We start from the raw sequence: 24474 nt of genomic DNA, 5'->3' as shown, positions 1-24474 counted from the left end.
GAGCTACCACGGAAGCCCCAGACACACCCCTATTCTCACCCATATAAGGAACAAGCTTGTCCCCCATTCAGGGAGTGAGCAAGCAAGAGGATCTTTTGCTTGTTCTCACTCCTCCTGCTGCAACAGGGGCCCCAATAAAGCCCTGCCTGAATTTCTTGCCTGGTCTCTGGTCAATTTCTATTCATTGTGAAGGTCAAGAACCCTGGTCGGTATCACCAGGAAGCAGGGTCCCAGAGGCACCCTGGTGCATGATGGCCTTGCTGTTTGGTGCAATAATCAGGTACTCACAGGGTATCTTCCTCTCTCCAGGAGGTTATACGGGGTGTTCTGGGGAATGAAGGAGTTGACAGGGCCTGACATGGCCCCTGCTCTTCTGGAACTTTCTGTGTGGCTACCACACACCACACTCAGACCTCTGTAATTCACCAGAGTGTGGGGATCTGCGGAGCTGGGGCCAAGGGTGCTCGTCAGAAAGGGACCTGAGCCCAATGGCCTTTGGGGGTCCTCTGTGGGCTTTGATGTAAGTGGGGGGAGTCATCCAAGGAAAACCCAAGTGAGCAATATCAGAGCCTTTCATTTTTTAAGAAAATGGAAATGTTGAACCAATACACAGATGGGCAGGATATTATGTTGACAAAACATATTGCCCAGAACAAGGTCATTTCTTTTCAATGACAAGACCCTGATGCAGCCTTCATTTAGGAGCACTGCTTAGAACAGGAAAACAATAATGAAAATAATAGTAACTTCAAGGTCCAAGCGTAGGGCACATCAGAATACTCACTGACCGTAATAGTTACCTCTCTGGGACTTACATCCTGAGAGACTGCCCCATTTCTATGTTCCCTTTTCAGTTAAACTCCTTGAAATAGTTGTCTGGACTCAGTTCCTACTCCTTCTTCCTTTCCTTTCTTGGAGCCATTCCAAAGAGGCTGTTATCCCAACAGGCTCCCCCCCGAAATAGACCAGTATCCTCCATGTGCCAGAGCCAGTGATGAATTCTTTGTTCTCATGTCATTCAGCATCTCTGAGGACATGACCCCCTTTTCCCACTTGGCTTTAGGATCTGCTGGGTTTCTTCCTACTTCGCCGACTGCTTTTTCTCCATCTTTTCTACTGGATTCCCTCTTTTTCACCCTGAAACACTGGCTTGGCCTCTCTCTATACTTGTTCCCCAGTTGACAGCAACCATTTTAATGGTTTTAAGTGTCGACTAAACCCCACAGTTCCCAAACTCATCTCTCTAGTTCTGATACACTTCTGACTCTGTATTCTCTGACACTTCACCAGTTAGAGGTCTAGAGGCACCTCACTCTTAACATTTCCAAAACGAAAGTCCTGACTTTTATTCTTTCCACTCTCCCCAGCCTGCTCCTCCATTGACATCTATCTCTGTAATGGTACTACCGCCTACTCAAAAGTTCGAACCAGCAACTAGGAATTCACATCCTAGAAACTTTGCACCTTCACCCTGCATCCACTACACCATGAAATCGCCTTAGACTTTACCTTCAAAATATGTCCAAATATCATATATTAACACATATATGTAGGATCTAGAAAAATGGTACAGATGAGCCTATTTGCAGGGCAAGAATAGAGACGCAGATGTAGAAAATGGACATGTGGACACAATGGGGGAAGGGAAGGGTGGGGTGAATTGGGAGGTTGGGATTGACATATATACACTACCATGTGTAAAACAGAAAACTAGTGGGAACGTGCTATAAAAAAGCACAGGAAGCTCAACTTGCTCTGTGATGACTCAGATGGGTGGGATGGGGGTGGGTAGGAGGGAGGTCCAAGAGGGAGGGGATATATGTACGCATATGGCTGATTCACTTCATCATACAGCAGAAACTAACACAACATTGTAAAGCAATTATATGCTAAATAAATAAACAAAACTAAATATATCTAGACACCACTGCTGCAACCACCCGGCCCTGAGCCACCATCATCACTTGCATGGATTACTGCACTCGCTTTCCCACCATGTTCCTATTTCTTACTTGACCCTCTACAATCTTTCTTCACCAAAAACCAGAGTGACGCTTTAAAACTGGAAGTCAGATCATGTGACTTTGTTGCTCAAAAACTCCAGTGTACTTGCCACCAAATTTAGGATTAAAATCCAGTCTTTGCCACGGCCCACGAGATTCCACGTGACCTGGCTCCCGTCTCCCGCTCCTCCTTGGTCTCCAGGCTCTCCCTTTCACTACGCTCCAGCCTGGCTTCTTTGCTGTCCCTCAAACACAGAGAGCACCCTCCGGCCTCCTGCCCCTCGCCCTTACATTTCCCTGTGCTTAGAATACTCTTCCTCCAGACATCTGTATGATCGCCTTCCACTCACATCACAGAGGTCTCTGCTCAAACGTCACCTCCCAGAGAGGCCCTTTCCACAACCGATTGTCCTGGTTAGGGGTTTTCCAGGATGTGAGACTTTCAGTGTTTCAACCAGTACAATCCTGGGCAAACCAGGATGGTTGAACACTCTGCAATACCAGTCCCATCCGTTCCCCGTCCACATTTGTTTGCTTTATATTTTACTTTATAACACATCACTCTCTGATACCTTATCTTACAACGATTTGATTGTTTATTTTTTGTCTTGAACTTGAACATTGGCTCTGCAAGGGCAAAGACTTCTCTTATTCACTCTGAATCTCTATCATCCAGATCAGAGCCTGGGATAGGGTTGGAGCTCAGTACATATGTAACTAATGAATCAAGGAATGAGTTGATAAGATAAATTAGAGTACATCTATAATTTGGAAAATTACCCAGTTAAAAAATGACATATTGGTCTATGTAAACGGAAATGGGAACATATATGTGATAAAACGTCAAGGCAAAAAAGCAGGTTTCCAAATGGTAGGTGACCAATGGTAGGTGACTTTGTTAAGAAAATAAAGACGTAATGCACGTAACCACCAAAAAAAGGCTGGAGGGACATGACCCAAGGGGACAGTGGGGTTAGGTTATCTTAGTTATCTTTTTATCTTTGTACCATTATGTAAAAATTCTCAAGGTGTTGCTGTTTATATAATACTTGGCTACTAAGTCCTGGTGGGAACTTTGACATGCTCATTGCCCACCACCACATTCTCCCATCACCTTGACTGGGACGCCCACACCTGAGCAGTTCTCAGCATCTTTCTCTCCTGCACCACTGCCTTCTGATTTTCTGGCCAGAGGTTGAATGAGCATCAGCAGTTTCTCCCAGCTCTTTAGACCTACAGAGACCCCTGCAAACTCTCGGGAGGTGATCCAAGTTCCTCTGAGAGCCCTCAAGCCCGTTCCTTCCTCTAACTTGCCCCAGCCTAGACGTGCACCCTTCTGCCCCATCACTCCATGTTCCTGCCCTCATCTCCCTGGACCTGTTGAATGCAGTGGGAATGGTGGGGGTGGGGGGGGGAGTGGTCACACAGTTCCCTGTTTTGGGAACACTCTCTCAACCAACCAATCAGGTCTGCTCCACTAACCCTTTGCATCTGTCCTCAGCAGCCTTTCCCATGAGCGTCACCAGACCACCCCAGTCCCATGAACCCTAGCTCCCTTCCCTACGCCCACCTCTGTTACTACACTGTCTTCACTCTGCTGTCATTTATTCATTTATAAGCCTGCCTGCCCAGTGCCTAGCAATGACATGCCAATGACTTTACGTACCACGTCGGTCTTATTTTGTTCCCGCAGTGCCATGGGTTAAGAACTATCATCGTTCTTGTTTTGAAAAAGAGGAAACAGGGACAGAGAGGTGAAGTGATGTGACTCAGACATCTGGGTAGTAAGTGATATAACTGGGATTTGAATCCAGCCAGTCTGATACCAAAGCCCATGGCCTGGAATTTCAGGGAGAAGTTAGGAATTTAGAAAAGGAAGCAAGGGGGACTTCCCTGGTGGTCCAGTGTTAAGGCTCTGCACTGCCAATGCAGGGGGTGCAGGGTCAAGCTCTGGTTGGGGAACTAAGTTCCCACATGCTGCGTGGCACCGCCAAGAAATTAAAATAAACAAATATTTAAATTTTTTTTAATTAAAAAAAGGAAGGAAGGAAGTTAGTGGGAAGGAAGCAAGGATGAAATGGATTCATTAGGAAGGAAGAAAATTAGGCAGCACAGGTAGAGAATTAGTTGAGAAGGAAGGAAGGAAAGAAGGGAAGAAGGAAGGGAGGGAAGTGATAGGAAGGAAAAAATGAAGGAAAGGAATTAGGGAGGAGGGTGTCGATACAGTAGTTAGGAAGGAAATTAGCTAGGTAACTAGTTTCCTGTTTTGGCAGACACGTTGGCAGGCAGGTGTCCTGCTCACGGCAGAGTCACTCACCTGAAAAAACTAGGTCCCAGCTCAGGTCCTGGGCTCCAGCCCCGTACCCAGCTCTGCCTTCCAGTCTCTCTGCATGGTCCCTCTGACCCACAACCCAATCCTGACTGGCCGAACAACCTTCCCAGGCAGGAGCGACCTGTCACCCACTCCCTCGGGCTCCCAAACCAGCTGAAGTTCAACCTCCAGCCCTGCTGGCTGGGCACTGGCTACCGGGTTTTCCGGTTACTAATTAACCACTGGACCTGGATCACGATGCTGGCGGCACCCACTGGCTCCTCCACTGGGCCCTGCCCTGGGGACCGTCTTTTAAAAGGTACAGCACAACTTACATTGTGTAATCTTGGGCAAGTGATTCTAGCTCCTGGAACCTCGTGTGAATCTGTGATGATGCCCAACAGGGAGGGGCTCTAAAGTTCCTTTAACACTGTCACATTTCATTCTCTGAAATCTTGCCCCCACCAACCCCACCTCCAAGCCCTGCTCAAATGCTGACTCTTCCTACGTAGCCTTCCCTGATTCCATTAGCAGAGTCACTATCCCTTTAGCTTAGAGCTTGAGAAATTGACCAAGGAAGGCGCTTGTTTTGCACCATTCTCACTAATGGGGACCACCAGCCTCTTTGATTAGCCCAATCGTGGATCCTTCTGGGGAGGAGCAGCTCATTCGACTGCTGTGCCAGCCTGACCACCTGATACCCCGGCACTCTCTTGTGTTAAGCCAAATCCTGGGCCTAGAGCTCACCTGCCCCGGCACTGCCTGGGCACTGACCTGGGAGGAGTAACCCGTCTGAATGGAGACCCGTGCCCCACTTTGCCCTTTGGAGAACTGAGACTCAGGAACCAGGGCTCAGCTCGCCCCAGGCTCTGTCCTGTTTGATCTGAAGCTGCCCAGACTGAGGGTTCTAACTCAGCGCAGGGGTGGAGCCTGGATTGCTGGACAGGTGAGCAAAGCTTTGCCCCGTGTCCCTCTTCCTAGCAGGAAACTCAGAATCTGACTGCCATGCTGCCTCCTTTGCTGTCTTTTTTTTTTTTTTTTTTTTTATGTCAACAGGCTTTTCCTGGTGGCAAAGTGGTTAAGAATCCACCTGCCAATGCAGGGGACATTTGTTTGATTCCTGGTCTGGGAAGATCCCACATGCCTTGGTGCAACTAAGTCCTTTGCCACAACTACTGAGCCCAAATGCCTACAGCCTGTGCTTCACAACAAGAGAAACCTGCGCACAGCAACAAAGACCCAGTGCAGCCAAAAATAAATTTTTAAAAAATGTCAACAACTTCCCAGTCATTCCAGTGCCTTAGAAACTGGTGAATGTGCTCTGGACAGCTCTGCATGCCTCACTCCTCCGCCAGCACACACAGCAGCAGTTGCCTGGCTTCGGCCCAGAGAGGGGCAGCGGCTGGCCCCAGGGCACCAAGCAAATCAGGGCAGAGCCCAGGGTCCTGCCCCTTTCCTGGGCTGAGCTGCTCCTCCTCTGCCAACCTCCTCCTCTCTTCCAGCCAGTTTGAAAAAAACCCCACAAGATGGTATTGCGTAAACAGTATGGAAGCATTCCAACACACTGAAGACCTTGAAATAAAAAGTGAAAACCTCCTCCAGCCTATCTTAAGCTCATTTCCAGAGATAACTGCTATTAACTCAAAGGTGACTTTTCTTCCAGACTTTTGTCTACACCTTCATCTACATATCTCATCCAACCCCACCCCCCGAAAAATGGACCATACTGTACATATTGTTCAGCAACTCGCTTTTTTCGCTCACACACAGCTCTCCATGTCAACACGTGTGCATGCTGCATGCTGAGTCACTTCAGTCATGTCCAATTCTGTGCAACCCCATGGACTGCAGCCTGCCAGGCTTCTCTGTCCATGGGATTCCCCAGGAAAGAATACTGGAGTGGGCTGCCATGCCCTTCTCCAGGAGATCTTCACCCACGCAGGGATGGAACTCTCCTAAGACTACCTGCATTGGCAGGCGGGTTCTTTACCACCAGCACCACCTGGGAAGCCTGTGTCAACACATACAGCATCTTAAAAACATCTGTATCAGGGACTCCACACTTGTCCTGCACGGAGCATGGGTTTGTCAGGGAACTAAAGATCCCGCATGCCTCGCTGTATCACATTCCTAAAAGTGTGATTAATTTCCCCACTATTATTTTCCATCCTCTGTCCCTTTGCTGATGGACACTCAGACTGTTAACCAAAATCACAGTAATTCTAAGGAGGCTGCAGAGAATATCTCTGTGTTAATATCGTGTGACCTTGGCAAGTGTTTCTCTCTGGTAAACTCCTGCAAGTGGGAGTTCCGGGTTCATTTTGACCTATCTGCCAAGTTACTATAAACAGTTGTACCAACCGACATGGCTATCAGTGGCGGTGCTTAAACTTGCCCCTTCCCCTCAAAGATGCTGCAGAAAATGGCCAAGGCCACTCCTGCCCTGAGGCCACAGCAGTAAGGCATTCCCCCTTCCCCCCTCATCTTCCTTTTTCTTTTCCCTCCCAATCTCCCTGTATCCTCTCTTTCAGCTGGCTGGCTTCCATAGCTTGGATGTGATGTCAAAGATTTGTTCTCAGGGATGAGAAGGGGAAACAAGACTTTGAACCAGTGGGAATCCACCTCTGTGTGTACTCCCTCCACTTGGCATCCCTCGGCCCACTTTTCCCTGCTTTATCTGTCCCGCTCCATCCCTGTTGCCACTGCTGCTAAGTCACTTCCGACACTGTGCGACCCCATAGATGGCAGCCCACCAGGCTCCCCCGTCCCTGGGATTCTCCAGGCAAGAACACTGGAGTGGGTTGCCATTTCCTTCTCCAATGCATGAAAGTGAAAATTGAAAGTGAAGTCGCTCAGTCGTGTCCGACTCTTAGCGACCCCATGGACTGCAGCCTACCAGGCTCCGCCATCCCTGGGATTTTCCAGGCAAGAGTACTGGAGTGGGGTGCCATTGCCTTCTCCATGCCCCATCCCTACTCCCGCCAATACCCCCACCTACACATATCCTCTCACACCTGCAGATACATCCATAGGCAGAGGGAAATCAGGCTTTGGGTCAGGACTGAGAAGCCTGTTATCCATGTGGATTGAGTGCAAGACCCTTGGGTCAACAGAGTTCACACCCAGGCTAGAGATGAGCACCCCTACCCCTGCCCCACTTACTTTTCTTTTGGAGGAAAAAGATTTTCAGAAAGTGATAAATCTACAGAATTTTTAAAATGGAGCTGGACTGTTAGGTGGATAATGAGAAAGGTCTGTTCCCTGTCTCCTTCCTCATGGACAAGGAATTCGCTTTAGCTGCTTCCTTTGTTTTTTTTTTTTAATGTATTTATTTTTAATTGAAGGATAATTGCTTTACAATATTGTGTTGGTTTCTGCCATACATCAACATGAATCAGCCATAGGTATATATATATCCCCTCCCTCTTGAACCTCCCTCCCTCCCACCTCCCACCCCATCCTACCCCTCTAGGCTGTCACAGAGCTTCCTTTGGTATTTACTAATACTTCCACATGTCTAAATAGCATGGTTATACTGAGATTCCCTCCATCTGTCACTTTTTAGAAATTCTCAAGTGGTTTCCTTACAATATTTCCGTCTCACTCATCCAAACCATTCACCTCTGCTTTTCCTAAAATTAGTCATTGTCTCATTTGATTGTTTGAAATATTCAATGTACACCTCTGTATATATTGTACACCTGTACAAACACACATGTCAATAAGTCTCAAACTCTCTGATAGAGCTGAAAATAGCCTCCTAATACAATAAGATTGGGTTAGCCGAAAAAATTCAATCTAGTTTTTCTGTAGTATCTTAGGGAAAAACCTGAATGAACTTTTTGGCCAACCCAATGAATTAATTTCAGTTTGTTTTGTTGTTGTTTTTTTCTTTTTTTTCCCCCCATATCATTTTTTTTTATTGAATTAGTTTATTTTCTAATTTTACAATATTGTATTTGTGTTTTTTTTGTTTTTTGTTTGTTTTCAATATTGTATTTGTTTTGCCATACATTGACATGAATCCACCATGGGTGTACATGTTTTCCCCTTCCAGAACCCCCGTTCCACCTCTCTCTCCATCCCATCCCTCTGGGTCATCCCAGTGCACCAGCCCCGAGCACCCTGCATCATGCATTGAACCTGGACTGGCGATTCGTTTCACATATGATAATTTACTTGCTTCCATGCCATTCTCCCATATCATCCCGCCCTCGCCCTCTCCCATAGAGTCCATAATACTGTTCTATTTATCTGTGTCTTTTTTGATGTCTCGCATACAGTGTTATCTTTACTGATTGACTAAATACCATATATATGTGTTAGTATACTGTATTGGTGTTTTTCTAAAAATATGGAATGCTTCACGAATTTGCGTGTCATCCTTGCAGAGGGGCCATGCTAATCTTCTCTGTATCGTTCCAATTTTAGTGTATGTGCTGCCGAAGCAAGCATGGTTTTTTTTTCTTATCCTTCCTGGAGATTTTCATCCTTTTCTTTTCATCTGGACAACTGCTCAGCTGTCAGCCTGGCCCTTCTTTTTCCATCACTCTGGAAATTCCCTTTGTCTTTCTCCTTTTTAAAAAACTTTTTAATTTTTTTTTGAGTGTGCCATGTGGCGTACAGAATCTTATTAATACTTCCACGTGTCTAAATAGCATGATTTAGCTGAACCCATGCTCCCTGCAGGGGAAATGTGGAATCCTAACCACTGAACCATCAGAGAAGCCCTTTCTTTGTCCCTCTCCTTGTTGGATGTCCTATTTCCTGGATCCTACGAGTGTCCTCTTTTTTTCTTAACTTTTAAAACTGTGGTTAAATCTATGTAAATAACATGTAAACCCATGGCTGATTCATGTCAATGTATGGCAAAAACTATTACAATATTGTAAAGTAATTAGCCCCCAACTAAAATAAATAAATTTATAAAATAAAAAACAAAACAAAACAAAAAAAATCTATGTAAATAAAATTTGCCATTTTAACCATTAAGAAGTGGACAATTCAGTGTCATTAAGTACTTTCACAGTGTTGTGCAATCATTATCATCATCTCTTTCCAAAACTTTTTCATCACCCTTTAGAACAACTCTGTGGCCATTAAGCAATAACTCTCAATTCCCCCTTCACCCAGCCCCTAGTAACCCTCCACTCTACTTTCTGCCTCTATAAATTTGCCTATTCTAGATATTTCATGTAAGTGGAATCATACAATATTTGTCTTTTTGTGCCTGGTTTATTTCACTTAGTGTAATATTTTCAAGATTCATCCATGTTGCTTAGTCCATTTTATGGTTGAATAATATTCCACTGTATGGATAAATATACCACATTTTTTCTATCTATTCGAGGATTTCCAGGTGGCTCCAATCAATGCAGGAGACATAAGAGACGTGGGTTCAATCCCTGGGCAGGGAAGATCCCCTGGAAGAGGGCATGGCAACCCATTCCAGTATTCTTGCCCGGAGAATCCCCATGGACAGAGGAGCCTGGCGAGCTAGAGTCCATAAGGTCGCCAAGAGTCGGACACGACTAAAGTGACTTAGCACGCACACACATCTATCTATTCATCTATATTTTGTCTACCTATTCATATATTAATGGACTTTTGGGTTGCTTCCACCTTTTGACCATGGTGAATAATGCTTCAATGAACACTGGCATATAAATAATCTGTTTTCAAATCTTTTAGATATATGAAAAGTGAAAGTGAAGTTGCTCAGTCGTGTCCGACTCTTTGCGACCCCATGGACTGTAGCCTACGAGGCTCCTCCATCCATGGAATTTTCCAGGCAAGAGTACTGGAGTGGGTTGCCATTTCCTTTTCCATTTTAGATACATACTTAGGAGTAAAATTGCTGGGTAATATGTGCTGTGTGTGTACTAAGTCTCTTCAGTCATGTCCAACTCTTTGCGACCCCATAAACTGTAGCTGGCCAGAGTCCTCTGTCCATGGGATTCTCCAGGCAAGAATACTGGAGTGAGCTGCCATGCCCTCCTCCAGGGGGTCTTCCTGACCCATGGATCAAACCCCCTGTCTCTCTTGGCTTGTGCATTGGCAGGTGGGTTCTTTACCACTAGCACCACCTGGAAAGTCCACTGGGTAGTATGGTAATTCTATATTTAGCTTTTTGAGGAGCCAAACTGTGCCCAACTTTTCACAGTGGCTGCACCATTTTACATTCCAACCAGCAGATTCTTCACATCCTTTCCAACAATTATTATTTTCCTTTATTATAGTGATCCTGGTAGGTGTGACATGGTAGCTCATTGTGGTTTTGATTTTCATTTTTCTAATACTAATGATGTTGAACATCTCTGTGTGTATTAGCCATTTGTGTATCTTTGGAGAAATGTTTAGTCAAGTCCTCTGCGATTTTTTATTTGGACTGTCTTTTTGTTGTTTAGTTTTAGGAATTATTTATATATTTTAGATATTAAACTCTTGTCAGATAGGTAATTTGCATGCATTCTTTCCCATTCTGTAGGCTGTTGTTTCAACTTTTTCATTCACTGTACAAAAGGTTTTAATTTTGATGAAGTACAACTTGTCTGATGTTTCTTTTGTTGCTTGCACTTTTGGTGTCACATCTAGAATCCACTGTCAGTTCCAAGGTCATAAAGATTTACCTCTATGTTTTCTTTTAAGGGTTTTATGGTTTTAGCTCTGCTATTTGGGTCATCGATCCATTTGGAGTTCATTTTTTATAGAGTGTAAGATAGGCATCCAACCTCACTTTTTCACAAGTGGAAATCTCGGTATCCTGTTCCTTCCCCATTGAATGGGCTTGGCACTCGTATAGTAAGTTTTGAAACCAGGAAGTTTGAGTCCTCCAACTTTGTTCTTTTTCAAGATTTTGCCACTGGCAATTTCATACAAATATGAGAATCAGCTTTTATATTCCTGCAAAAAAGTCCACTAGAATTTTGATAGAGTTTACACTGACTCTATAGATCACGGCGGGCAAATATTGATGTTTTAATAATGTTAAGTCTTCCTACCCATGAATATTGTCTTGCCATTTATTTGTCATGTTGAGGAAGTTTCCTTCTATTTCTAGTTTTCTGACAGTTTTTAGTGTGAAAAGGTGTTGGATTTTTGTCAAATGCCTTTCCTGTTAGTATATCAATTGAGATGATCATATGCTTTCCCATTCATTCCAGTAATGTGGAATATTATATAGATTGATTTTATGTTGAAAAGATGTATCTTCGAATTCCTGGGATTTTTCTTTTTTGATTTACTCTTTTCATTTTGACGAAACACATTCTCCAGTGGCTTTCTGAGGAAAGGTGCATGGGAGGTAAAAGTTTGAAACTTTGAATGTTTGAAAATGTTCTGCTTTCATATTTGATTGACAGCTTGACTGGGTACAGAATTTTTCTTTGAAATTGTGAAGACATTGCTCTTTTCTCTTGCTTCCAGCATAGCTATTGAGAAGGTCAGTGCTATTGTACTTCATGTTCCTTTGGATGTGATCCATTTTATTCCCTCTGGGAGCTTTTAGATCTCCTCTTTGTTCTCATTATTCTGACATCTCACAATAATGTAGCTTGGAGTCATTCCTTTTACATTAACTGGCCTGGGCATGCAGTGGGATCTTTCCATTTGTCTCTCTGTGAAATTTCCTTTTTTAAGTTCCTTTTTATTATAATAATTTATCTGTTCTCTCTTAATGGAATTTCTATTAGTTGTATATTGGATTTCTAGTTAGTCCTCTAATTTTCTTCCGTTCAGTTCAGTTCAGTCTCAGTCATGTCCGACTCTTTGAGACCCCATGGACTGCAGCATGCCAGGCTTCCCTGTCAATCACCAACTCCTGGAGCTTGCTCAAACTCACGCCCATCAAGTCGGTGATGCCATTCAACCATCTCATCCTCTGTCATCCCCTTCTCCTAATTTTCTTACTCTTTCCCATTTTCATCTTTTTTATTCTACTTTGGGGACAATATCAACTTCATCTTTTCAACCCTTGTGCTGAATTATCTCTGCAATTACATTTGAAATTTCCAAAAGTCCTTATTTGTCTCTCAATACCATTTCTTTTCCTTTTATAGCAGCCATGGCTGGTAGATGGTTAACTTCAGACAAAGGGAAGGATCCGTTCTTCCATATTGATAGGTGGGAAAGAAGGAAGGATGGATGCAGGTAGGAGGGGACTGGCATATAAGGTGGCAGGAAGGTGGGGTATTCCTTCTGATGACCTCCATTTTCTCTGTGACATAGATGGTGAGGACATCTACTGAGACAAAGTAAAAGGTAAGGGGGGTAGGAGGTTTGAGGAGCAAGGTAAAGGGAAGTCAAAGTTAACTCACCCTCACCCCAAATTCCAGCTGCTTCTTGGGCAGCCCTAAAGGTTGAAGCCAGAGAACATCAGTCTGCCATGGTTCCAACCTGCTCAGTAAGATAAATTCCTGGTTAAAGTGTGGGAAAGATGAGGGGCTCTTAGGCAGCTCCATGGCTGGTATTCTTCTAGCCAAGCAGTCTGGAAGAGTAGCAGAGCCAAGGAATTAAGGATGTTGCTGGCATTGATGTGATGGACTATTTCTGCCACTTCTGCATCTGCTCACACCATCTCTGGGAACTTTAACAAATTCTAACTGTTCATCTTGACATTTCCCCATCCCTCAATTTGAGATCATCTAAAAAAACTGGAGGCACTTCCCTGGTGCCACAGTGGATGAGAATCTGCCTGCCAGTGCAGGGTACACGCACCCGATCACTCGTCTGAGAGGATTCCACAAGCCGCAGAGCGACTAAATCCGCGAGCCACAACTACAGGAGCCCGTGTGCTCTAGAGCCCGTGGTCTGCAACAGGAGAAACCACTGCAATGGGAACCCCATGCACCACAGCTAGAGAGTAGCCCCTGCTTGCTGCAACTAGAGAAAACCCATGCACAGCAATGAAGACCCAGCGCAGCAAAACAAAAACAAAACAAAAAGCAAAAAAACAAAAAAATACCCAGAAAACCTGGAGGCTTCGTTGAATTTTCCACTCTTGATGGTTTATAAACTGTCAAGGATCAGGTCATTTTCACACTATTCTCAGGGGGTTCCCATTGTTTACATTATGTTGACTAATATAGCCATCTATCTTTATCCTTTGTTTCTTATCTTTAAAATAGAATAAAAATCAGATGCTTTAGGACCTCTAACAGCTTTATTATGTTACAATAAAGAATGCTTTATTCTCTCCATTAATGCAACGGTAATTCATTTTGTGCTTTCTGGATCTCTGACCATGCAAACAGAAACAGACTCTGACAGCAAACCATCCTGTTCTTCAAGTTTATTTATGTTGTTTCAATACACTGACAAAATACACCACATTTTGTTTGTAATTTTTTCTCTTTCAAGAGTCAAGAGTGACTTGATCTTTAACCGGAAGATTCTCTTAAAGAACGCGCACGCGTGCGTGCATGCACGAACACACACACACACATACACACACAGGCACTCTCACGAGGCAAGTACAAAAGAACGTAACTCCACCAAAGTGCGTGTGAATGAAAGTGCAAACAGGCTTCATTTTCCAACTCTAGGATCATTCTCTCTGCTTCAGAAATTAAACAGAAAGCATCTTGCTGTCCTAAGCCAGGGAAAGGGCTGGGAGAGGCTGTCAGGGCCAAAGTATAGCGGTTCTTGCTGCTGGAGAGCAGGTCAGAGGGCACAGGGAAGGGGTGCCAACTCCCTCCCTTCATCCCTCAGTGTGTGCCCAGGTCATGGTGTAATGATCTCATTTGGGGAAGGGAAGGGGTGAAGGGCCAGTGGGGTGGACAGAAGGCAGATTTCTCATCCCCCCCACCCGCCCTTCATTTTTCTGGTTTGGTTTCTTTTCAGAGTTTGACGCTGGTGCAAGACAGTGGTGAGGCTCAAAGTTCGGGGGCCTGGGGACCCTTTTTTCCAAGGCCCTTGGTCCATCTTGTCTTTCCGGTAGACAAGGGTTAGGACAGCGGAGGGCAGACCCATGTGGCTCAGCTGTCCCAGTTGTGCTCCTTAGAAGTGGAGAGGCCCCACAGCACAGCTGTGTGTACTTGCTGTCTTCTCAAGCCAGAGTCAGTGAGATCTCTCTGTAGTCTCACGGAGGAGCAGATGAGGCCATGGAGCTGGTGGGTTTCAGTGCGACCCGAGCAACCAGGACAGAGAGGCTCAGACAGGCTCCTCCTTACTCCTGGGCAAGGGGACGCCACTGCAACCTCGGTAAACCCAGCCCCCTGCCCAGGGCAGGGCCTGGCCAAGCCTTCTCGGGAAGGTGGTGTCTCTGAGGTCCATCTGCAGCCCTGGAGCAGTGCAGCAGGGGGCTGAATGGCTCCCCTGGTCAAGCTACCCAGGCCTCTGTGAGAGAGGGTCCTCTCCTAGGCTGGGGCAGGAATCAACAGAGCTTTGGTTTCCCAAAGATAAAGCTTCATATTTTCACAATAATAGCCCTTGACATTTTCCTAAGCCGAGCCTCACGCCTGCACCCTGACAAGCACATCTGAGAGTGCCCAACACACACCAGCACGTATGCATCACATGGCGGAGATGAGGGGTCCGGGGGAGGCCCCTGGCTCCACAGGAGCCTGGCGGTGGCACCTCACCTCCATGGGTGCAGCCGGGTCCTACCCGGCTGCACCCCAGCTACCCGGCTGCACCCCAGCTACCAGGCTGCCCCCAGCCCCTGTAGGCTGGGAGGCAGGTTTGGCAGTGGCTCAGTGGAGGCCAGGCCCCTACTTGGACAGAAAGGTAGAAATCCCAGAGCCACGGCAGGTACCCGGCTGGCAATGCAAGACAGATGGAGGGTAGTAAGAGAAGCTTAAGGGACATGGAGAATTCAAAGCTATAGGAATTCACCTTCTTCCCAACTCCCACCTTTTAAGTGTCTTTGTAAGACTTCCCAAAACCAAGACATCTAAGAGACAGGTTGAATGTGACGCCATGGCAGGGTAGAGTGCATGCCGGGCAGAGTACATACCAGGCAGGCATTCCCATGGCAAAAGGCCTGGCAGACATGGGGCCCATACCTATTGGGCAACATGCTGGCTGAGACCCACGGCGGCAGGGAAGGATGCTCTGCTCTGCTTTGAGAGCCGCCATGTCTGCCGACCACCCTGCGGGCCCACGGCCTGGAATTATCTGATGTATCCGGGGGTTGGCCTCAGCTACCTAGCCAGCCAGCCTGCCTCCTCTCCACAGTTGACACAGGAAGGGTGTGTGGGAACATCTGGGGGACCATAGCCTCTGCTGCAGAAGCCAAACAGGTTCTAACCACCCACTCTGCTGGAAACAAGACAGGGCACGGGGGACACTCAAATACCGAGTGATCCAGAACTGGGCATGTTGAAGACGGCATCCTGGCTCAAAATTCCCCACTTCTGGGCAAAAGACAGAAAGGCATCCACAGCCCTCAAAGGATGCTATGAAGACATACCTCTGGGAATGTCTGGGAAAACCAGACAGCAGAATGAGGGCAACAAAACCAGCAGACAGAAACAAGGGAAGTGCTTTTTTGAATAAAGGTGTTTGCGGCAGGGTGGCTTCCTGGTAGGAGGAAAGGAGACGGGGGGGGGGGGGGGGGGAGCAAAAGAGAGATGCTGAAGAGATAACGGCCTCAGGTTGAAGGACTCCTGTAAGAGGTGGGGCCGTTCTGGGTGGGGCACCTTCAACCTTCGCCATCAGTAAAGCTCCCGCAGCCCGCTCGCACCCTCACTGATGTGCCTGGTGGTGGATGAGATCCAGGAGTTGGGGAGCTAGGACTCCATTCTCTCCAGGGCTCCTCTGCTCCCCTGTACTTTGCAGGAAGCAGCCCCGGAGAGAAGGACCACCTGGATTAAGGGCCAGAGGGTGGATGGGTGAGGGGCCACAGGTGGGATGGGAGGAACTCAAGTTGGGAAGGAAGCATCAGCTGCAGAGGGAGGGCCCAGCCCTGAGCCAGTCACTTTAAGGTGTCGTCGGCGTTTTTGAACATGAGAATGGCGTTATAGATCTTCAAGGCTGGGCCCAGCTTGACGCTCATGATCTTCACAATGTCCGCCTGTGTCAGCAAAAGGAAGGCCTCGCCGTCAATCATCTGAGGGGTCGCGGGAGGGAGGTGGAAAGCGGAGAGGGGAAGGAGGAGGGTGGGGTATGCGTGGGGGGTGGGAGGGAGAAAGAAGATGGGCGTGAAGGACAGGTGCAGGGAGGGGCGGCGGAAGGCAGGGAGAGGAAGGAAAAAGGAGAAAGGACAAGGAAGGGAGGGAGGAAAAAAGGAAGACAGCAATGGGGACAGAGAAGGAAAGAAAGACATCCACTGGTCTCCCCGTGTCCACACACACACAGTCTCTCTCTCTCTTCCAGCTGGCTGGTCTGGATTTCAGAGTGTGTTTGCAAAACACTCTGCGTCCTCACTGATAGGGGCTTCTAAGAACCTCCTGTTGCTGTCCTCATACAAACCCATGAGTCTATGTCAGTGCTGCGGACAGTAAACCAGCAGACACCACGGGCAATCCCACGTGATGTGGGCTAAGCTCTACCCTGTTACCTGTGAGGTTTTCTTGAGAAGGAAGGGCAGGGTGGGGAAAGAAGAGAGGAAAAGTGAGGTTTAACCTGAATCTAACCAAGCCTCTGCACCCGATGTCCAGTTTGTAAGAAACACAGGGGAGGGTGGAATTAGTTAAATGACACTTCGAGGAAGCAATGAGACAAATCTAGAAGTTCACATTCACCAAGACTGCTTTCCGTGTTGTGAAAAAAGAAACAAACAGAGGGCAACTATTCTAGAACAGAAGATACTTAAAGAGATGTGATGACCCAGATCAACTGTGTGAACCTTGCTTGGGTCCTGGCTCAAAAATACCAACTGCAAAAGATATTCCGGGAACAAGCAGGGAAATCTGAATAAAGAAGAATATAGGTGATATAAAGCAGCTATTGCCTATTTGTTTGGTGGGATAACAAGGTGGTGGTTATGCAGAGAAAGACTTTAGTTTTTAAGAGATGCATGCTGAAGGGCTTAGGGGTGAAAGGTCATGATGTCTATTATTTACTTAAAGCTGCTTCACCTAAAAATAGGTGAAGCAAAAATGAAAGCGGTTGATAATTGTTAATTCTCTGGGATGGGGTTACAAGTAGGGACAGGGAAGGGAGAAGTCTGTTAAGGAGGAGGGGAGGATTTGAAGAGAGCCAGGGAGGGAGGGAGGTGGGGCGAGGCGGGGGGATGGTGAGCACAAGGGCCTTGTCTCCCGGCAGGTGGGCTGGGCTGGGCTAGGGAGCCTCTGGGCAGGAGGGCCACAGGGCTTCTGGTCCCACCACTGGCTTGAAGAACTCCCTCCTCTGATGCTAGGACTCCTTTATCGAAGAGGCACCATCTCTCCCACGGTCCCACCCTAAGCATCACGGCAAATACAACACGACTATGGTGTTCCTTATGAGCCCAGCACTGTTCTTCAACACTTCTGGTGCATTGACTGATTCAATAATCCTCACAGCACCTCTCAGAAGCAGTACCAGTATTACCCCCGTATTACAGATGAGGAAACTAAGGCAGAAAGACTAAGGAATTGGCCCTCAATCATGTTATGCTGGGCCAGGCACATAACAGATATCAATAATTATTTGCGGAACAAATACGCAATAGCTACCATTAAGGTGACAACGAGAGGACCAGGCAGACTCTGCCTGGGACCATCAGTGTGGACCACCAGACTGGACAGGCCACCCATCAGACCACTGATCCGAAACCAGAGCAGATCCAGTTTCTCACTCATGAAGCATTCCTCTAATGACTGGTCGGTCCCGGCTGGAACGAATCCTGACTCATGTCCCACAAAGCATCAGTTCAGCCAGAGAAAGCCCATTCCTTGGAGCAGCGTCCTCCCTGGGGATGACAGATGATGTAGACCAGACCCTGGAGAAGGCAACCCTCAGACCTTGCAAAGGTCCCCCTCTCCCCTGGGTAGACTCTACTGCATGCCGGTGGGCCAGCAGCACACTGTTCCCCCTTTGGCATTGCTTTTCTGTATCACAGATCATGCTGAACTGAAATACACAGCAGATGCTCCAGGGAGAGACTGCCCTTCTCCTAAAAAGGGGAGAAAGCACGAGGACCAAACTCCGGGGTGATTCCGTGGCTGGCTAAGCCACTGAACTCCAAGAGCATTGATTTACAACCTGTCGTCACCCAAAGGAAGATCTCTAATGGGTGCTACATCTTCTGCTCTGTCTCATTAAACACGTGCAGAGAAGACTTGGTGGAAGACAGAAGGCTTAGTACAAGTTGTAAAAGGATGGGAAGCCTTATTAATATTAGACACGCCAGAATCAAGCTTCATAACAATGAGACTATGAAACCAGCAAGAGATCATCTAATAGGGATACATGCAAAGTTTTACATTAAGGCTAATACAAAAAAAAAAAAAAAACCTCCAGCAGTACAAGTAAGACACTGGAAGATTTGGTGAGACTATAGCAGACAATTGATAGAAGGAGCACTTGGGGACTTTCCTGAACTCCAAGCTGGTGTGACGTGGCTATAAGAAAGCTCGTGCGAACTTTTGCCAACAAAAATATAGGGTTCAAATCTGGAAAAGGAGAAAACTACCCAAGTGCCCATTAATAGGAGAACGGTGGGATATTCATAAAACAGAGCACTGCTCAGGATAAAAAGGAGCTAACTACTAGTTACACGTAATGTAGATGAACCTCCAAAACATTACACTGAAAAGAGACAAATGCAAAAGAGTATGTGCTGTATGATTCCACTGACATGAAGTTCAAGAACAGATAAAACTAATCTATGGAGCTAGAAATCAGAATAGCGGTTGTCTATGAGAGCTGACAACACAGGTCAAGAAAGAACTTTCTGGTATGATGGATGTTTCATATCTTGATTGACATATTGGGTTCAGGGTGTACACATTTCACAAAACCTGTAGAATTATACTTTTGAGAAGTATAATTATATATGTGTGTGTACATTTCACTCCATGCCTATTTTACCTCCATGAAAAAAACCTAAGTGTCAGCTTATCAGTTGTAACCACTCTCTTGGGGACCACTCTCATGGGGGATGCTGATAATGGGGCAGGCTGTGCATGGGGGAAGGGGTACATGGGAACTCTCTGTACCTTCCTCTCAATTTTGCTGTGAACCTAAAACCGCTCTAAAAACATATAAAGTCTTAAACAAAAGGTACGAACACCCAGAGGATCAGCAACCCAGTGTGTTCTGTGTTGATCAGAGGGCATCTGAAACACAGGGCACAGCTCTGCACACACACCGTCCGATAAGATCACAAACCAAGAAGGCGACCACCCAGGTGGAGAGGAGCTTGGGAGGGCCACCGCCCAAGGGTCGATGAAGAAACTGGCCGTGCTGGGCCTGGATAAAGAGATGCTTCCTGGGAAAGAGGAGACTTCTTTCTCTCGGCCACCTCATCTGGAGGCAGCATCTTTGGGGAGCTGAGACTACACTCTCTTAGGTGAAGGGGGTACGTGTCGTCTTTGGAAGGAATTTCTAAATAAACTCAAAAGGTCTCTTCTGATTTCAAACCCTACAAATTAGGAGAGTTATGATAAAGCTCTTTATTTCAGGACAACTACACAGTGAAAGCCAGAACCACCATTGACTGAGCCCTCCCTGTATCAGGCCTGTGGCTATATATAGACACTAGTGACACAGTTACACTAGACGTTCTGGTACCAGGATCCACTCATCAATTGTAGTGCTCATGTGGCCCTGCAAGGTAGTCATCATTATACCCATTTTATCTCTATTTTACAGATGAGGAGATGCAGACTCAAAAGACTTCTAACTGGCAGAACCGGGATTCACACCCACCTGCCCACGAAGCTACTGGTCTTTCACCTACAACTCACTGCTTCTCATCTTCGGTAAGCTTTTGGGTCTTAATTTTAAGTGTGTGTTAGCATCCTTGCAGTAAATAGCAATAGTCCTGTCAGTCAAAATACATTTTAATTGGCTGCCATTAGGGAAGCTAAGTTTGGACAGAGAGCAAAGGAGTGAATGGAATCGTGTTTCCAGGTCGGTTTCCCTTCCTGCCGACAGTCTGAACACAGAGGGCTGGGTTCCCAAGCCAGGCCATGGTCATCCGTACTGGAGTTTTCCCAGAGTCGTGGGTCACTGTGACTGGTCCCCACCCCCACCTCAGGTGGGACAACAGAGGTCCTCCCTAGCTGGGGGCAGTGCTGGGGAGGGTGCCCACGTCCTGCCATCTCAACGACCGTGACCCTGCTCTGTCCCCACCCTGCACCGAGCACCTCACCTCATCCTTGAAGAGCCGTGCTTGGTCCTCACAACCTGTCAGGGTCTGAACGAAGCCGAAGACCTTGGAAACCAAAGACAACGTGTTGCCAAGGGGACAGGGCTCGGGAGAGGAAGGAGGAGGTGGCCCTGCATGGCGTTGGTACTTCCTGGGCTCTGACAGTGTAATTTTTCTTAGCAGCCCCAGAGGATCCTGACTATCTGTGCCGCTGGGGGCCCAAGGTGAGGCCCCTTGCTCCCAAGGCCCCAGGCTGAGCCCGTCTCTCCTGCTGGATTAGGGGCACTCCCCTCTCCCCACCCACCAGGACGGGCCTATCAAACGGTGCTCAGGCAGCCCCTCCTGCGCAGCTGGGAGAGGCTGTAGATGGAGGGATGATGAATCAGGAGAAGTATGGGGCTCTGCCTGACGGGGCCCTTTCCTGAGCCCTCCTGCCAGGGCGCGGTGAGGGCAAAGGAGGGGCAGAGGAAGAGGGAGGGGTCCCCGCCCCTCACCTCATCGATGGTCCACTTGGCGACTGTCGAGGCTGAGATGCCCGCCACGCCGGGCAGGAGCTTGCAGTGCTGCTCCCAGCACACGGACAGCGACCGGTCGGGGTGGGCTGACAGGGCTGACATGAAGAGGGACTGGTGTGTGATGTCGGTGGCCAGTGCTGCAAGGCAGAGGCAGAGGCTGGCGGCCAGGGCCGAGGACCAACCTGTTTCCCTCCAAAGCCTGCTTATCCCCAGGCCACCTGGGAGACTGGCTGGCAGAGGGTGCTGGATCGTGGCCCCTTTCAGACAGCCCTGCAGAGCCAAGTGGGTGAGGCAGATCCCCCAACTCCTCACCCAGCATTCATCCCTCACGTTACAGACCATGTAACAAGACCCCACCCTTCCCCAGGCTGCAGCACTTGGGCCCCACAAGGATGCTCTTTTCTCCTGGAGCTGCGGCAGCATCCTGGAAACACCACTCTCTGGAGACTCTGCATTCACACAGCCCCCGATATCCAAGCCACCTCAGTGTGCTGTGTGCTCGGTTGCTTCAGTCGTGTCCGGCTCTTTGCGACCCTATGGACCGGAACCCGCCAGGCTCCTCTGTCCATGGGATTCTCCTGGAAAGTATACTGGAGTGGGTTGCCATACCCTCAACCTGGACATCAAAAGCCTATTCTGTTTGCCCTCCATTTGCTAAGTCCTTTTGGGCCCTGACTGTTGCAGCCTCAGGGGGATTCTGTTTGAGAAGCAGAGTCAGCCTTCCCAGGAGACTTCCCTGGCAGTCCAGTGGCTGAGATGCCACACTTCCACGAGAGGAGGCACAGGTTTGATCCCTGGTCAGGGAACTAAGATTCCCCACATGCTGTGGAGGGGTGGTCGTGGTGGGGGAGAACCAGCCTGCCCTGTCTGAAGCGAACCCCCCAGCTGATGCCACCGCCTTAAAGAGCCTCTCCTCCCATTACGTCCCCAGCCGGGTCTGGTTCATTCCCTGCATGCCAGCCCCCCGCCTACTCTGGCACCTCCAGGGTGATCCCTGACCCACTCGCCCACCCACACTGCCTGTCTCTCTGCTTCATCTGCTCCTGGAACCCCTGGCTCCCAACCTCCAGCCTTCAAGCGGCTCTACCATCTGGTGAGTGACTCTGCTCTACCCAGCTTCCTCCTTGGCCGGGCTTGGCAGCTGTGTGCTTGGACTTCATCTACTTCTGGGGATTCTGGCAAACCTGGCCTCTGCCTACCTTACCTGCCTTGGCTGGCCTTGGGCCATGTGGCCACTGCCCCAGGGGGCTTGCCCTGCCTCTGCCCAGAGCCCAAGAGAGCTGGCTCTATCCTATTCACTTGGTGCTAATTCTAGACTCTCAAGCACGTGGCCCCCTGCTGTCCTCTTCTCCAAGGCCCACCTTGCTCATCACCGTGTCCTTCCATCCCTCCCCTTCACTTCAGCCTTTTGCCCTGACTCCTTGGACCTCACATTCATCCTTAGAGCCTCTGGGATCCTGGTTCCAGCCTCACCGATCGTTCTTCTCTAACTGCCCGCCTGCTGTCTATCTGCTCATTGGCCCAAACCCAAGTCCCATCCACACCCTGAAGAGCCCCAGCCTTCAGTACAACCCTGGAGCTTGTAACCTCTGCACAGCCCAGTCAGCTCTTGCAGGACCTATTTAGGGTACAGCCTGGATCTCCCATGACAGCTGCTGCCACCAGCACTTGGCCTCCTGTCCCCGCAGTGTCCCTCTTTGAAGTCCACTATCTGGTGCTCCATGTATCCTGGCGAGGAGTCTGGGGGCTGAGCTCCTTATCTTTCTTCCCCAGAGCACAGGACAGAAGCATTTGTAGGCAGCCCGTAGTATCTTATCTAACTGCAAAACATCTATTTTGTGTGTGTGTGTGTGTTAGTTGCTCAGTCTTATCTGACTTTCTGAGATCCCGTGGACTGTAGCCCGCCAGACCTCTAGTCCATGGGAGTTTCCAGGCAAGAATACTGGAGTGGGTTGCCATTCCTTTCTCCAGGGATTGAACCTGGGTCTCCTGCATTGCAGGCATATTCTTTACCATTTGAGCCACCAGAGTGGTATCTTATCTAACTGCTAAACATCTATTATAGCTCCTCTCCTTTTTTTTTTTTTTTGCTTAAAAACAACAGAAATGTGTTTCTTGTAGTACTAGAAGCTGGAAGTCTCAGATCAAGGCACCAGCAGGCTGGGTATATAGTGAAGGCCCACTTCCTGACCCCCAGGCTGCTATCTCCTCACTGCATCCTCACATGGCAGAAGTGGCAAGGGGTCTCTTAGGAGGGCACTAATCCCATTCATGAGGGGTCCATCCTCATGACCTAATCACCTCCCAAAGGCCCCACTCCAAATACCCTGACATTGAGGATTAAGTTTCAACATATGCGTTTGGGGGGTTACAAATGTTCAGTCCAGGGCATTATTATCGGAAGTTAGCAACTATGTGCTGAATAGGCACTGTGGAAAGGTGAGGGTGGGGAAGGGGGGAATGCGGTATAACAGAAGACACAAATTGGACTTGGAATCAGTTCCTTACTAACTTGTTTTTTTAATGCTGGGCACCTCACTTAACATGGGCCTCAGTTTCCCAACTTGAAAATGAACTGGTTGAGGGGACTTCCCTGGTGATCCAGTGGTTAAAACTATGAGCTCTCAATGCAGGGGGCCCGAGTTCGAGCCCTGGTCAGGGAACTAGATCCCACATGCCACAACTAAGAGTTCACATGTTGCCACTAAGACCTGGTGCAGCCAAATAAATTTTAAAAAGAAATAAAAAGAAGACAAAGCGGTTGTGTAAGGAAATCACGGTGGTTTCCTCGTTCTTTCTAAGAGCTGATACTCACGGGTCCTGGAGGGTCCCATGAGCACAGCCAAGTCCTGAGCTCTCCAGGCAGGCAGTTTTCCCCAGGGAGCTGTTTTCCAGCAGACCCACACTGAGGAGGCCTACCCACGGATGCGTGAGAAGTCTCCAGACCAAAACCCAGAGAGACCAGTGTCCGCTATGAGAGAGCCAGCCAGCTGATGGAACAGGGGAGCCCTGCCCAGAGGTCAAAGGCCTGGGCGCTGTCCCCCGCCCTGTCCCTGAAGTGTCTCAGGACTCAGGTGAGTCCTTCCCAATCCAATCTGGAATACAGCCTCATCCATGGAAAGGCTTCCCAAGTTCTCAGGATAATTCTGGAATGAGCACAGCAGGCAAGCGCCCTCTGGTAGTCAGAACTCGGCCTTACGATGGAAGCTGACCAGGTGTACCACATCTATGTTACAGACCACTCGTGAGAGTCAGCGAGATGGTGAAGATAAAGCACCTGAAATGGTGCTGAGCCTAGAGCAGGTGCTTGAGAGCATAGTAGCCACTGTTATTTCAGGTAATTGACACCTGAAAGGCAGGTATTATTCATGTTTTCAAATGAGAAAACTGAAGCTCAGAGATGTGACT

General features: G+C 48.0%; 1 protein-coding gene and 1 non-coding gene across 18 annotated transcripts in view; both read right to left on the bottom strand.

The window, feature by feature from the left end:
• L3MBTL1 (L3MBTL histone methyl-lysine binding protein 1) overlaps positions 1-24474 on the bottom strand; it is a 48165-nt gene that overhangs the window by 2925 nt on the left and 20766 nt on the right. For 6 of the 17 annotated variants that reach the window (XM_081556969.1, XM_081556972.1, XM_081556979.1 and 3 more), the window contains 3 exons: positions 21046-21203; positions 20555-20617; positions 13589-16363 (listed from right to left, as the gene is read on the bottom strand). In XM_081556969.1, coding sequence (XP_081413095.1) covers positions 16229-16363; positions 20555-20617; positions 21046-21203 — 356 coding nt within the window. In that variant the 3' untranslated portion in view covers positions 13589-16228. Of the gene's footprint in view, positions 1-13588; positions 16364-17821; positions 18149-19841; positions 20008-20554; positions 20618-21045; positions 21204-24474 lie in introns of those variants that run through there. The other 11 variants (XM_081556970.1, XM_081556975.1, XM_081556978.1 and 8 more) reach the window with 4 other exon arrangements.
• LOC145533659 (U6 spliceosomal RNA) lies at positions 8663-8769 on the bottom strand. The gene has a single exon (XR_014074239.1). It is a non-coding gene; the product is annotated as a U6 spliceosomal RNA (small nuclear RNA).

The sequence above is a fragment of the Giraffa tippelskirchi genome, chromosome 13 (genome assembly GCF_054371585.1).
Source record: "Giraffa tippelskirchi isolate mGirTip1 chromosome 13, T2T-mGirTip1v1.2.pri, whole genome shotgun sequence".
NCBI lineage: Eukaryota > Metazoa > Chordata > Mammalia > Artiodactyla > Giraffidae > Giraffa > Giraffa tippelskirchi.
This window is presented reverse-complemented; position numbering and strand designations above follow the sequence as displayed.